The 15,776-nt window shown below is 30.8% G+C and overlaps 1 protein-coding gene across 11 annotated transcripts in view; it reads right to left on the bottom strand.

Moving 5' to 3' along the window:
- The window catches only part of LOC114284510 (uncharacterized), a 58,832-nt gene extending 51,172 nt beyond the window's left edge, over positions 1–7,660 (bottom strand). For 4 of the 11 annotated variants that reach the window (XM_082882531.1, XM_082882533.1, XM_082882530.1 and 1 more), the window contains exon 1: positions 636–1,985. Coding sequence is in view for 6 of the 11 variants with exons in the window: in XM_082882536.1 (XP_082738662.1) it covers positions 636–658 (23 nt within the window). In the remaining 5 variants the exon portion in view is untranslated. Of the gene's footprint in view, positions 1–635; positions 1,986–7,382 lie in introns of those variants that run through there. The other 7 variants (XM_082882527.1, XM_082882534.1, XM_082882528.1 and 4 more) reach the window with 5 other exon arrangements.
- Positions 7,661–15,776: the final 8,116 nt, after the last annotated feature.

The following is a 15,776-nucleotide window of genomic DNA, read 5'->3' as shown; positions in this document are numbered from 1 at the left end:
GCAGTGTTGATAATAATGAGCTCAGGTAGGTTATCTTTCATTTCTTTTATTTTTCTCTTTTTTTTTTTTTTTGGATAAGTAGGGTCAGGTAGGTTATCTTGCAACAACAATACAAACATTCTCTCAGTGACTCTAAAGAAAAATGACTATTGCATTCATTATTGTGTTATAATAGATCCATGTACTATGTACATTCTACGGGAGTCAGAGAAAGTTAAAATCACTGCGGTCTGGTTCAGTGCTGAACACAGCAAACCGCTTAAACAACCAAAAGGGAACAAAGCAAAACCAAAAGACCTAGGTCAAAACCAGACTCTCGAGATCTCACTAGTGCTCAGAATATAAAACATCAACTTCCTTTGATAAGAGAAAATTATCATGCAGTCTTGTAATTATTTTATTTTCTTCTTGTTCTTTTCTAAAATCAAGTTTGATATGAACTTCCCAAGAATGATTACTCCGAATATCCTAACATGCAATAAAATATTCAGCAAATGACAGCACATAGATTACTAAATATTAAGTGCAAGCCTATTTGAGTTGGAGAACACGAGTCAATTGATAAGTTTAAAATGCGGAGGAATAACCATTGATAGGTATCCTATATTTTCAATTTTATAGCCTTGATAACTTACCGTTCGGAGACGCTTGACACCATTACGACCAGCAGCTAAAAGTCCATCATTAGCATTACTTCCTGAAAGAGAAAATATTGACACTGGAGACCCATCATCCTGAAGAAGCAACCAAATAATCAGAAGTGAATTTCAGTATCATTAGAAGCCTAAAACAATTCAGGTATATTCGAGTACTAAAATATCCTGGAATGTCACACTATCCTAGAAACTAAGATCCAAATTTGAACCTATGCATGTCAACTTGCCAGAAATAAACTGACTGAAGCTTGGTTTAGAAATATGGATCATTTGTGATTGAAATTGTACCATTGATGCCATTAAGTTCTTTTTTATTCAAAGAGAGAGTTTTCCTTTCCAACAGCAGATATGTAATGCATTTCATGTCTCTTTTTAAGAAGCAAACGTGATCTGAGATGTTGAAAGAGATTTTTTTCAAGGAATTCAGGGATTTTTTTTTTTGTTTTTTGGGTAAGTAAATTCAGGGATATTTTATCTTCTCATCATAAAATATGGCCCAATTCAGGGTTGCTTATTTGAGGGAGATGTTTGGTAAGGTGCTTCTTAGCTTATTTGTTAAGTGAGGCACACCCAAACACACAACGAACTACAACAATTTTCAAACTTCCTCTCAAATAAAAGCGACAATGCCATGCATGTCCCTATTTCAATATTTCTTAGCAACCTTTGCCAAACATATTCACAACTTTTTTTTTTTGCACTTATTTTATCAGCAACTCTAAATAAGCACCTACAAATAACGTCAACAACCCCATTCTTTGAATAAGAGCATATTTGGATGTCCTGTGAACAAGTATTTGCCTTACTGGTTATAGAGATGTGCCATAGAGGAAAATAATTCACTGCAGCAACTGACAAGTATGGATATTTGACATGCTTTTGACAGGAATGTTATTATGTTAGTCCAACCACAGGAAAGTTATGGAGTGCTTATTAAAAGGCTGTTATTTATTTTTATTTTTTGAGACATTATTAAAAGTCTATTATGTGCAGGATTATTTGGTAGGAAATGCTTCTTTTATGCTAAAGCTTCTACATTTCTGCAGAACTCCGTTGTTTAAAGAACTATAAGTGAAAGATGATGTCGTGAGCTAGACAATTCATTCACCATTCAACTTATGAGTTTTGAAAAACCATGAGCCATAATAAAGTAAAAGAAAACTTAACTTCCACTTCGTAATACACAGGCGTGTTCAGAAACAAGAATACTAATAATTACATGATCTTTTTATGTACTTTTGTTAGGAAAAATGCCTATTAGTGTTGGGAGTTTCTCTAATACATGGATTGGGTGTCTTCAAAAACAAAAATACTGATAATTACATTCCTGTGGACTGCTCACCCTCTTTCCCGACCTCAACGAGTCAACAAGAGAGAGAACTGGTGCGGTGGCACTGGAACCTCAACCAAGCGCCCCGGAGTTTGCTCCGTTGAACTTTCCGATGCGGTCGGTGGAGAAAAGAATGGCAGTGCTGTCGGATGTGGAGGCCAATCAGTATACTTTGAAGGCATGTGTGGAAAGCATGACGGCGGTTACAAACCTGTCGAACCGGCTGCAGAGTAGGACAAATAAGGTACAGCAGTTAAACTCCCAACTGGCTCTGCTCCAACGCATGTATAAGGATGCGCGAGCAGAGATAAGTGTGCTGAAGGCGGAAAATAAGGAACTGAAGCGGAAGGCCACTGTGATGTTCCGATTTGGAGGTCCACCAGATGCGGGAGTGGAGGAGCAGGGAGGAGGCAACTGGCTTGGTGGCCGAGGAAGCACGGAGGCAGTACCGTCAAGGGCCGCCCAGGACGGAGGCAAGAAGAAGAGACCGGCGGCAGAGTAGATAAGAAAAAATCCCGCCGGTGGATGTGTTGTTTGTTTGTTTGTTTTTTTTTTTTTTTTTTTTTTTTTTTTATGTAAAATGTGGATCGGGGTTGATCCCGATATGAATAAAATGAGTGTATTGTGCAAATCCGAATGGCGTGAAGGGACAAGACGGAGCAGAAAAATTAAACTGGAATAATGTTTTTTTTTTTTTTTTTTTTTATTGTTAAATAAAATAATAATAATAATAAATAAAATGAAGTGGGGGAAATCAGTGGAATCAATTAAGGCTAGGATAATATATTGGAGTGGGGAAAAGAATGATGGAAATGTTGAGTATAGAATAAAATAAAAATGGGATTGGAAAAAGATTAAAAAAGGGGTTTAAAGAAAATAAATAAAAATAATAGAGTTAAAAATCAAACAGAAGAAAGAGAGAGGACAAGCCCACGTGGGTGGCTTTTTTTTTTTTTTTTTTTTTTTTTTAAATAAAATAATAGCACATGGGGCTGTTATTGTTTAAAGAAAAGAACAGAGTGGGGTGTGTGCCCATGTGAAGGTCAAACTTTTCAGTCGGGAATATCACAGGTGGGTAGATGGGATTGGCATCACAGGTGGGTAGGAATATCACAGTATGATAAAAACCATAAAATATCGTTTGTAAAAGTAGCAATAAAAATTTGTGAAAGGCTTTCAACAGGATAGAGAAGTTCTGGCAAGGAAACAACATCATGATGGTCCAATGAACCATGTCCCATAGTTTGAAGTCGGTTCAGATAAAACTTATTCCGCGGTGGTGGTGAAGATCCATGAGGAGAGTTTGGATTGTGGGTCGCTGATAGAGTTCTTGAAGCCTTCCAGACACCGATGTTGACATGCCATTGGTGGAAAACTTGAGTAATAAACAAGCCACGATGGAACCAAGCAACTGGGCAATCCAGTAGAGGATGCCACGTAGGAAGGTGATGTGGCCGCCGATGAAGCCGCCGAAGGTGACGGCGGGGAAAAGAGCAAAAAACATGGGCGATGGCAGCAAAGATGACGCCGGAGGGGGTGGCGGCGCCGTCGCCGGTCAGCTTGTTGAAGGCCATGCCGGAGTCTTCTCCTGCGAAGACGAAGATTAGGGTTGAGATGAACTCCGCCAACAGATTATCAGAGAGAAATGGATGACATGAACCCGTTCTTAAGGCAGCTGCCTCGGCTCGAGCTTGATGATGAAGGAAAAAAACATATAGCAACGGCTCCTATTGAGCTTCTTCTTAGTCTTCTTCTTGGGATCTGAATTGGGTGTTTGGAGAGAGAGAAAGTGAGGTGCCGAGAGGGACAGGGAGGTTTGAATTGGTTGAGATCCGGCGGGCAGTCAAGGCAAGGTTGCCGCCCGCTGGAAGGCGAAGAACACCAAAATCTTTAACCAAGCTCTGATACCATGTAAGAATTTATGTAATTTATGTATTATTGATTTATTGATATGTTCTATTACAAAGCAGAGTAGCTCATTATATAGGAGAGGGTTTGGGTAGTAGGTGAGGAGTAGGTGAGGGTAAATTGGTGGTAGGTGTAGTAGGTGTGGTAGTAGGTGGTGGTAGGTGTAGGTAAATTCTAACATTCACGTACAATGAAATTAGAGAGACAGAAAAAAACAGATAGAGAAAGAAGCAGAGAGATAATGGTGAACTTTTATTGAATTCACTAGGTTAAAGAAAGGAGTTTCGTCCAGCAACTCTCTCCCTGGCAAGAAAAATCCAATAAGTAACAAGCAGATAAACCTGTCTCCCTAAAAAAAGTAATAACAATAGAGACTAATCAATGGGGAAAATTGCATCTCATGAAAAAGTTGAAGAAAAGACAAATACACCAAAAGTCACTCTAGAATGGCCATTTACCATGCACTCTACATTTACATGATGAAATGTTTTGGCAAAAAAGAGGATTCGACAAAAGACTCAGCTAGAGGGTGTGAATCCTCAAAATTATCAATTTAGAAAAGCAAATGTTTTATTACTTTTTTGAAGTCACGCAAGTTATACTCTTCAACTGCATGCATGCACCGTTAAGCCCCAATCCGGAAATTAAACTAAGATATCCATTGTAGTTCTCGTAACTATAACTAGATCTTGTAGATCAACAACAAAAACAAGATGTTAAATTTCCAAGGCTTATTAGTACCTGTAAACTCAATTTCACAATGCAGGTGTAAAGAAAAGCAAATTCAGGCAGCTTCCAACACCGGGAATTATTCAGTAGTCCTAAAAAACCATGTGTCATTACTTATGTAGTGTTCCAAACCAATTACGGCTGGGACATGCTACCTCACACTTGCAAGTGTGTTGTGTTGCAGTGTCTTATTTGCCAGAGTAACACGTAGATGATACCACGCTATGAAGCACGTGTACAAGTATGGATACGGGTATTATTAGTACAATACGAACATGTTGATACAGTAAAATCTAAAATAAGTAAGATACAGATACGGTTGGGTATGTTTGTAAAATGATATTTATTTTTAATTTAGAATAATGTAAAAATTAGTTAAACAATTTAGTTTTTTACGATCCAACTTATAATTAACAGTTAATGTCAAAAGTAAAGATATAAAATTAAATTAAATGTCATTATATTAAAAAACTTACAAACCATGACTAAACTTTAAAATAATGTTAAACATAATAACAATAACATGTAAAGAATTCCAATAAAACTAATTTTCCCCCCAGTATTAGAAGAAAATACTACTTCGATACAATTTGGATATATGCTAGGTACATCCGCAATAAAGGAAATATTAAAAACAAAATCTTGATACATATTTCGTGTACCCGGTACTATGCAAAAGAAACCTATGAAGTACCATTACACAGTAAATAGGACACTTTTGTTTGGTTTTACAGAAAAATGAAATTTTTTATTTTCTATATTTTTTTGTTTTCATTGAATTTTTTTTAATATTCTAAGAATTTTTTTTAATTTTTGATATACTTAACATAAATTCACTTAAAAAATATAATATTTGTGAAAAAAATTATTAGAAAATTCACTAAATACCATACATATAAAATAGGGAAAATCGGTCTAGGGTCCCTCTCCCACTTTTCGTAATGGAAGAGATCCACAAAATTATTTTTTGATATCTAAGGTCCCTAAACATATATCAGAGAAATTTCAGTCCTTTATACTATCTTCATCATCTGACCCGCGTCGACGACCACCTCCGTGAAAACGCAGAGGCCACCATGGACGTCCCCTCCGATCATATTCCTTACCTGAAGAAAGCCTTCGACGGACTCAAGACTGGGTTGGCTGGCTTCCTTCAAGCTACCGCACCTAATTGGATCATTTACGACTTTGCTCCTCACTGGTTGCCCCCTATCGCCACCAAACTCGGCATGGATGATGATGATAATAAGGACAGAGTCGATCCAGCGATTACCGAGTCGAGCTAGACATTCGGTGCTGACTCGGACAGTGTTTACTTCTTCGGCAACGATAGAGACAACAGTATACGGAGCGAATTTGGTTGGAATCTTCGGCCCGAGTTGGCTGTTAGACGAAGCTTTGCATTTGTGTAGAAAATGAAGTCAGGTATGAGAATCTGGTTTTGCATGGTATTTTTGCAATAGAGAAGATGGCCAGTGATGCCATTTGCTGGGTTCTCCTCCTCCTGGTAAGAGACTAGTCATGTTTGAGGTTTGATTACTCAGATTTTCTTCAACGAGAAATTATTCGGTGGATTAAGCAAGCTCCTGGATTTTCTCTGGGTTGTGGAGTCCAGAAAAATTCTCTGGGTTGAGAGAATTTCTCTAGAAATATGTTTGGAAATTTTCTCTGGATTGTGGAGTCCAGAGAAATTCTCTGGAAATATGTTTGGGAATTTTCTCTGGATTGTGGAGTCCAGAGAAATTCTCTGGGTGAGAGAATCTCTGAAAATAAAGGGCAATGCGCTTGATTGACTTTGGGTTACCAGTTGATCAAGATGATGACAATGACTTGGCAAATGGTCATGATCCGGTGCTGAAGAAGTTGCAGAACTCTCCCATTAATGGAAGACCGAAGCGGAAATATAAAGGCCACGAATTGGATACGAAACACAATGGTAGAAAGAATTTTAAATTTTGTGCTTTCAGAGACCTTGTTTTATTTGTTGGACATCTTTCAAGAAAATCTATGTTGATCGTAGACAAACCAAGGATGGAAGTGGTTAAAACTTTTGATGCCCCACCTATTCACAGACATATTCATGGGACATACCTGCTTGTTAAAGGTCGTTTTCTAACAGCTTAGGTGGAAGAGAGAGACTTCAAATGTAGGAGTTGAAGATCCCCTTTGTCTGAGAATTTCTCTGGGTCTGGGGAGGCCAGAGAAATTCAAATTTCTCTGGACCACTATTCTCTGACTTGAATTTTCTCTGGACCAATTTTCTCTAGATTGATGTTGAAGACCTTAAACATCATAAAAATATTTGATGTCCTTTATACTATAAAATCATAATATCATGACCTTAAAAAAAATACCCCTATAAAATATATATATATATATATATTCAGTATATTTTTTATATTTTTGTATATTTATTGATTTTTTAAAATAATTTTTTATAAATATTTTACTTTTTAAATATATCTAAAAAACTTTTTAAAAAAAATAATTAAAATTTAAAAAATATTCACTAAAAAAAAACAAAACAAAACAAAATACGAAAAACAAAATAAATAATTTCTAGAAAATTAAATCCAAAAAATTAAAACGTGTAATTTTTCTTCGAGAACACACTTGATTTTCATTCATGAATTACGCGGTAGATTGGAGTTACAAGGCAGTAATTATGCAGCAACGTAACCAGTACTAATACAATTATCCATATGTGATGACATAAACTCTACAATTGACGATAAAACTCAACAATTCACAGGAATAACCTTGGAGGAGCCGCGGGAGTGAGACCAAGAGCCCCAAGAAGAGCAATAAGGTTCAGCGATATAATAGGGTAGGTTATTAGGTCCAGAACCAGATCCACCAACAACTCCTTTTAGGAACTTGAACATCTTCTTCTACCTAATATCCACCACAATCACATACATACAATCCAGAGAGAGAGAGAGAGAGAGAGAGAGTTGTTGTTGCTCGATCTGTGTTGTAATTGTAATGGCAGAGTGTAAATGTGAGAGGTGAGAGAATGTAACGGAAGGAGAAGGAGATGACGTAATATTTGCGGACCCAACAAGTAGGACAATGGTCCCATCTTGCCTTAAAATAAAATAAAAAATTAAAAAAAAGGCTAAACTACACTGATACTCCTAAAGTTTATATTTATTACAATTTTCTCCTCACTTTTTAAAAATTACATCTCTCTTGAGGTTTAAAGTTTCATTATAGATTTCCCCTTAGTAATTAAATTTTTTTAAATACCAATTTTGTCCTCATTGGGTAAATTACATTAGCACCCCTCACATTCTAGAAATTATAACCTCCTTCCTAAAGTTCAAAGTAGCATTACCAATTGCCCCTTCGGTTAATATTAGTTGGAAAAAAATTCATTGAAAAAAAATTAATTAGAAAAAAAATTATTTGAAAAAAAAATTAATTGAAAAAAAAAATTGTTAGTCAAGTTTTTAAATTACTGTTTAAAAACCAACGTAAACTCATTTTTTGAATTTACATTTTTTCCTCAAATTTACAAACTAAGACAACCATTTATAAACAAAAAAAATTACCAAACAAATTTTTATGACAATTTTTTAAAATTTTTGTAAATATAAATTGAAAACTGAAAACGAAATGGTTCCCAAACAGGCTTGATGATAAAAATGTCGTAAAATTAATAAATAATTAAATAAGTTACCAACGTAAGAAATAACTTATTAAAAGATTCTTAGGATATGTATAGTTTGATTTCTAGAAAAAAAAATTAAAAATTAAAAATTAATTTGGTTAAGAAATAAAAAAATAAAAAATAATTATCATTTAAGGGTAAAAAATAATTATCATTTTAACTTTTGGACAAGTTATATACATATGTATAGCAGTTTCAATTTAATTTATAAAAAATTATTTCTAACCACTCGAAAGATAAAAATTATATAAAAATGATTATTATTTTTTATTTTTTATTTCTTAACCAAATTAATTTTTAATTTTTAAAAAAAATTCTAAAAATCAAACTATGCATAGCCTAAGAATCTTTTGATAAGTCATTTTTTACGTTGGTAACTTATTTAATTATTTGTTAATTTTACGACATTTTTACCATCAAGCCTGTTTGGTAACCATTTCGTTTTCAGTTTTTAATTTATATTTACAAAAATTTTAAAACTGTCATAAAAACTTATTTGATAATTTTTTTAGTTTATAAATGGTTGTCTCAGTTTGTAAATTTGAGGAAAAAACGTAAATTCAAAAAATGAGCTTACATTGGCTTTTAAACAGAAATTTAAAAACTTTACTAAAAAAAAATTAATTTTCGATTAATTTTTTTTAAATAATTTTTTTTCCAATTAATTTTTTTTTTATGAATTTTTTTTCCAACTTATACTAACCGATGGGGCAATTGATAATGTTACTTTAAACCTTAGGAAGGGGATTGTAATTTCTAAAATATGAGGGGTGTCAATGTAATTTACCCAATGAAGGCAAAATTGGTATTTAAAAAAATTAAATTGCTGAAGGGGGAAATCTGTATTGAAACTTTAAATCTCAACGGAAAGATGTAATTTTTAAAAGGTAAGAGGAGAAACTGTAATAAACATAAACTTCAAGGGGTGTCAATGTAATTTACCTAAAAAAAAATACAAAACAAAGAAAGTAGGACAATGGCTTCCTGCCTGCCTCATTCCTGCCTACGTCCATAGTAGGGTAGGCAGTAGATATTTCGATCCGTTTAAATTGATTGAATTGAATTAATTTATTATATTTTAAATAGATTTGTGATAACGAATGGACAGTTAATGATTGATTTTTTTTAATTCGCCTAGTTTTAAATGAATGACGAATTTGAAATTCTTTTGGCTGTAACTGAATCTCAAAACTGTGAGCACCCCTAATAATTTGTAAGGTAAATTACAAATACACCTCCTGAGGTTTGATTAAAATATAAATCACCCCCTGTGGTTTTGAAAATTACATTCCGTCTCTTGAAATTTCTAATTTCATAACAAATCGCTCATTTTATTAATAAATCATTAAGTCAATTAACAGTTTTAATGATATTAAAAATATGTTTCAATTAATAATTTAGGTAATTTTATTATTATATAGCAGAGCAATTATGAATTTTATTTTTTTAGTTAATTATATTAAATAAAAAATTCTAATAAGGGTGTATTTGTAATTTTTCAAACCATAGGGAACAATCTATATTTTAAGTAAACCTCAGGGGGTGTATTTGTAATTTATCCTAATTTGTAAGATTTTATATTTTCAATTTATTTAGATATTCTATTTATGTTTTCAATTGAAAAAGAGTTTAGATATTTTATTGTATTTTCAATTTATTTTCAATTTAGAAATCCTTTTATCAAATGGTAAGGGTTGATATTTGGTATTTTTGTGTGGAAAATATAAACCTTTACTTTTATCATTTAAAAAAAAATCAAATTAAATAGTTTTGGAATTAAAAAAAAAAGTAATGAAATAGTTTTAATAATGCATTATTTTCTTATATGTATTTATTATTGATATTTGATAATTTACTTGATAATCTTTTGGTTATGTTAAATTGGATTGTTATTCCAAAAAAAATGTTGACAAATTGTTGTATTATGTTCAAAATTTGTAAAAGTTTAAATTGTCAAACCAATTCGCATCCATCTCCTAATCCGCTCAATCCACATCCGTCAATTCGACGAACGGATGTGGATTGATTTTTTCCAATCCATCCATCCGACGAACGGATGACAGATTAGAGAATCTGACCACAATCGAACAGCAAACACCCCTACTCCATACTCGTATAGGACTTAATTCTAAACTTGCACAGAGGATTTGAACAGTTTACTATGTGTATATCGTAATAAATGTTATTTATATAAAAAAATTAATTTTATTGAACAATTATAAATATATAAATAAATAGTATTTTATTTTAAAAAATTAGTCGTTGACCCGTGTAATACACGTATTATTTTCTAAAAAAAAATATTCGATGGTAAAATGTGTGTTATAAAAGAATAATTTAAATTTAAAATTAAAGTATTATTTTAGGGAGACTTATTTATAAGTCCTATATCGGACACTTATGCTATGTTAAGTCCTGTATAATTTCTTATAGAGTTTTTAGTCCTATTTAGATAGGAATGTATTCCACAAGATCCTATGAATTGTAAATAAATGGTATTAATATACTATTATACACTATAATGGCAAAACCATATATAAGAAATTGAATGTTACCATAGATTACATTCAATTTAAAAAATCAAAAACCTAGTAAGTTTGCGAAACGTAACGTGACACGTTACGTTATGTTTATGTAGGTGTCACATTACGTTACGTTTATGTAGATGTCACGTCAAGTTACGTTACGTTACATTTATATAGGTGTCACGTTACGTTACGTTTATGTACGTGTCACGTTACGTTTCGTAAATGTGTATTTTGAAATTCAAATTCACATTCATATAGATATGATTTATGGTTTTACCATTATTCATGATATTAATAACTAATATTGAGGGTAAATGTGCCAATAAATTTCACACAGGACTTATGGGAACATAAGTTTTTTTAGTAAGACTATATGTAGTATAAGTCTCCTTAATAAGACTTATAAATAATTTCCCATTTTTTTAATTGTTTATTTTGATAATATTGTTGCTATTATTTTTATAAAATTGTTACTTGAATACTTACATATATATATATATATTAATTTTAATTAAATTATTTGGATATTTTGATAATTTTAGTTCTATTGTATTATAAAAGTGTAATTATCATATAATAATTTTGTATAATCTATATTAAATTATAAAATAATAAAAAATAAATACTCATTTTGATATTAAAAATAATAGTTAAATTAGAAGAAAAATTAGTAACGTAAAATTAAAATTAATTCTAACTATTTAATTTTTTTTATATTCATTTGAAAAATAAAAATATGTAGAAATATAAATTATATAAAATTTATTTAAAAATTAAATATAAATATGTTATAATTGGATTACCGTGTAAAGATTTTATATGATATATATATTAAATTATAAGATTGTAAAATAAACACTCTTAATTAAATTAAAATATCAACTAAAAATAATAGTTAAATTAGAAGAAGAATCAGTAACGTAAAATTAAAATTAATTCTTACTATTTAATTTTTTTTACATTCATTTGAAAAATAAAAATATGTAGAAATAAAAATTATATAAAATTTATTAAAAAATTAAATATAAATTTGTTATAATTTGATTACCATATAAAGATTTTATATGATATATATATATATATATATATATATTAAATTATAAGATTGTAAGATAATCACTCTTGATTAGATTAAAATATCAATTATATAAAAGAAATTCAACGACTAACCAAGAAATAGGGGATTTTTTTTAAGGTCCCTGGTATTAAGAGTTTATAGCATAAAGGACATCAAATATTTTTATAATATCTAAGGTCCCTCACACATTGATCCAGAGAAATTTCAATCTCCCGAGAAATTCTCTCCAAATTTCTCTGGACTTCTCTTCAAATTTCTCTAGACTTCCCACTGTCCAGAGAAATTCTCTCCAACTTTTTCTGGACTTATTTCCAAATTTCTCTGGACTTCTTTTCAAATTTATCTGGACTTCCCACTGTCCAGAGAAATTCTCGCCAAATTTCTCTGGACTTCTTTCCAAATTTCTCTGGACTTCCCACTGTCTAGAGAAATTCTCGCCAAATTTCTCTGGATTTCCCACTCTAATTTCTTTGGACAAAGTAAGTTCAAGTCTCATCTTAGCCTAAACTCTCTCTCACTCTCTAATATTTTTTCTTTGGATATATGGTTGCAGAAGAAGCTTCTGATGCTCCAAATTTCTCATAGCCATTATTGATCATTCAAAATCAAAGAATTTCTCTAGTTACTTACCAGGAAATATTTCTTGGTTATTTAAACTTCTTTATTATTGGTCATTCAAAATCAAACCAAACCAGAGAAATTTGGGCTACCTAGAAACAAAAAAACAATCATAATTTTCTCTGTGTTTTGAACAAACTAGAGAAAATTGTAATTGTTTTTCTCTATGATTATTTTTCTAAGAAACATTTTATCAAACAAGTTAGCTTCAAAGCTCATAGCTATATGTTTTACAGTTCTAAAAAGAGTTTTGTCAAACCAAATCTCACAGTTATGTGTTTTGGAGTTCTAAGAAGCATTTTGTCAAATAGTTTAACTTCATACTATATACATGGATGTTTATATGTGTATGAGCTGTGAGAGAGTGAGAGAGAGAGCAATCTCCTCTTGACCAGTCAAGAAGAGGAGGATATCACGCTCAGGTTCTGTCAAGTGGATCTCTATAACAGTGATTAGAGATATATCTGGGTAGTCACTTTCTGGCTATTTGGTGTAGAGTATCTCCATCGGATAAGTTCTTCCAAGAATTGTAAAGATATTACAGTTAAAGGAATAACTTGAAAATTTCTCTGCATCTAATGTGACAGATGTGACAATCAATCGAAGGTCAAGTCTCCTCTTTACAAGCTGCTTCAACAATCCAAAAAGGACATCAATGTGGATTGTCCTCTCATGAGCTTCATCAAGCATTATAACTGAATACTGAGATAAATTCTCATCAATCAAAATCTCTCTCAAAAGCATACCATCTGTCATATACTTGATTACTGTATCCGGTCCGGTCCAGTACAAATGACAACGATGAACTCCGATGATGGAGGTAGAGTTCATCGGAGAGAGAAGAGCAAAGAGAAAAGAAGAGAGGGAGAGGCAGTTTGATTTAAGGGAATCAAATTTCTCTGTGATATATAGGTGTTGGGGATTGAGAGACCTTAGACATCATAAAATAATATTGTGGATCTCTTCTATTATTAAAAATGGGAGAGGGACCTTAGACTAATTTTTCCCAAGAAAAAATCACATAACAACATTTAAACCTAAAAAGAAAAAAATAATGACAACATCCAAAAATTCACAAACTTTAAAAGTTCCTCGAAAGTATCATTGTTGTGCAGATTTTTTTCTCTTGTGAGTTGTGATTATATAAAATAATATAGGAAATGAAGTATAATTTCATATATAAAATTACCATAAAATTTAAACGACAAATTTATAATACATAATTGGTATTAGGTATAGAATAATGCATGAAAAAATAAGAAGAAAAAAAAAGAGGCAATTTAGCATAAAAAAATCTTAATACCTTTGAAAGAATTAAGAAGAAAAACGTGAAATGCAAAATCAGTATTGGATTTGTGGATTATCTCAATTTATTATGAAAAATATATAGAAAAAAATATTTGTCAAATAAAGTTCATATAAAATAAGTAAAGTTAGTATAATTTAAATTAGGTTTAAGTTTGTGTAAAACTCTATATATAATTAAGAAAATACATGCTGACACGACTCTCTTGGAAAAAAAAAGAAAGTAAACCCTTATAATGTGTCACCTAAGCATTGAAAAAACCATTACTTTTAATAATATATATATGATAAATAGTTTAAGTTTATAATCACATTTGTCATTTATTTTATAAAACAAAATGTGTTTTTTTCTTATATTTACAAATGTGCGATGAAACTCATTTTTGTGTAGATCATCTTTATTGCGAAACCTACGACATAAACAGTTTGAATCATCAATATGAGTTTAGAATTGAACCCAATAAGAAGAGTATGAAAAGATATAAAGAGATAAAGTATGGAGGAGAGCCTATTTCTTCTTCCTTTATGTTCGTGTGACAAGAAAAATAATACAATAGAAGTCAAAAAATTAAAAATTAAGGTTTAATTACATCAATGATTATCAAATTAAAAAAAGGGAAATTAGACTGATCTTTTTTTTTTCTTTTTTCTTTTTGGTAGTTCGAAGAAAAAATAATTCAGTGTGTTTGGCTTCAGTTTTCTGAATTCAATTTTTTTAAAATTTAGTTTTTTATTTTTTTATTTTTAGTAAATATTTTTAATATTTTAAGCAATTTTTTTTTACTTTTTTTATATGCACCTTACTTAGATATATATATAAATAATAATATATTTGTGAAAAAAATATTTTTAAAAATTAATAAATATACAAAAATATGAAAAATGTACTGAATTTTTTTATATTTTTTTGCATTTTTGGTATTTGATGATTTTTTTCACAAATATTATACTTTTTAAGTGTATTTATGTTAAATGTTTCTAAATTTTTTTTAAAAAAATACTTAAAATATTAAAAAAAATCAATGAAAACAAAAAAATACGGAAAACGAAAAAGTATAAAATTTTCTGAAAAGTAAATTTAGAAAACTGAAACCAAACAAATTATAGTGCCATAATCTTGGTACAATTATATTAATTTTTTTTAATAAGATTAAAAAGATCGAAACTAATATAAATAGTATGAATACATAAAGACAAATAAGAAAAAAATATACATTTCATGTAAAATAGATAATAACATTATTTTTTATCCGTATGATTAATGAATTATTAATGAAAAATTAGTTAAATGTTATGTGAATTAAAACATTAAGAGAGTATAATGTAATTATGTAACGCGCCAAAATAATTTAACATGAACTACCCACATTAATTAACATTCACTAAAACATAACAATAGAACCTTCCATCTTTACATGATTAATAAGAGAATTTATACAAAAGTTTCACATGCAGTTATACATTCAACGATAGAAATACATAAGAATCTATAACATGTGAAGCACAAAGTCTCAAAACAATAACATACCCTTACGGGCTTACATCTTCCAAGGTAATAGCCCGGTTACACAAAATGGTCTCTCGAACCCATACACATTTAGCCCTTGGCTTTACAAAATTTGCAACAAAAATGAAAGAGCTATTTACTCTTCACAAAAATATCCACGCCCTCAGATCGGCGGGATCACCAAATCTTTTCCTGCACCAAATCCCAAAGGGGTGAGCATAAAACCCAATAGAGAATTCTAACAAAGTATATACAGTTATGCCAAATCTCAATAAAATATAAATATTCATGCTATGCCATGCTCTCATAAAGAAAATTCCATTTCATGCTCTTCTTAAAATTTCCATTTCAATAAAAGTTAGCAATCTCAACACATTTCAAAAACTTCCAATTTTAATCAATAGGGGCGGTAAATACGACATTAGTAATCTCTAGGTTGGTATC

This window comes from Camellia sinensis, chromosome 8 (assembly GCF_055761805.1).
Source record: "Camellia sinensis isolate YWXY chromosome 8, ASM5576180v1, whole genome shotgun sequence".
NCBI lineage: Eukaryota > Viridiplantae > Streptophyta > Magnoliopsida > Ericales > Theaceae > Camellia > Camellia sinensis.
Note: the sequence above shows the minus strand (reverse complement) of the source record. Positions and strands in the feature narration are given on the sequence as shown.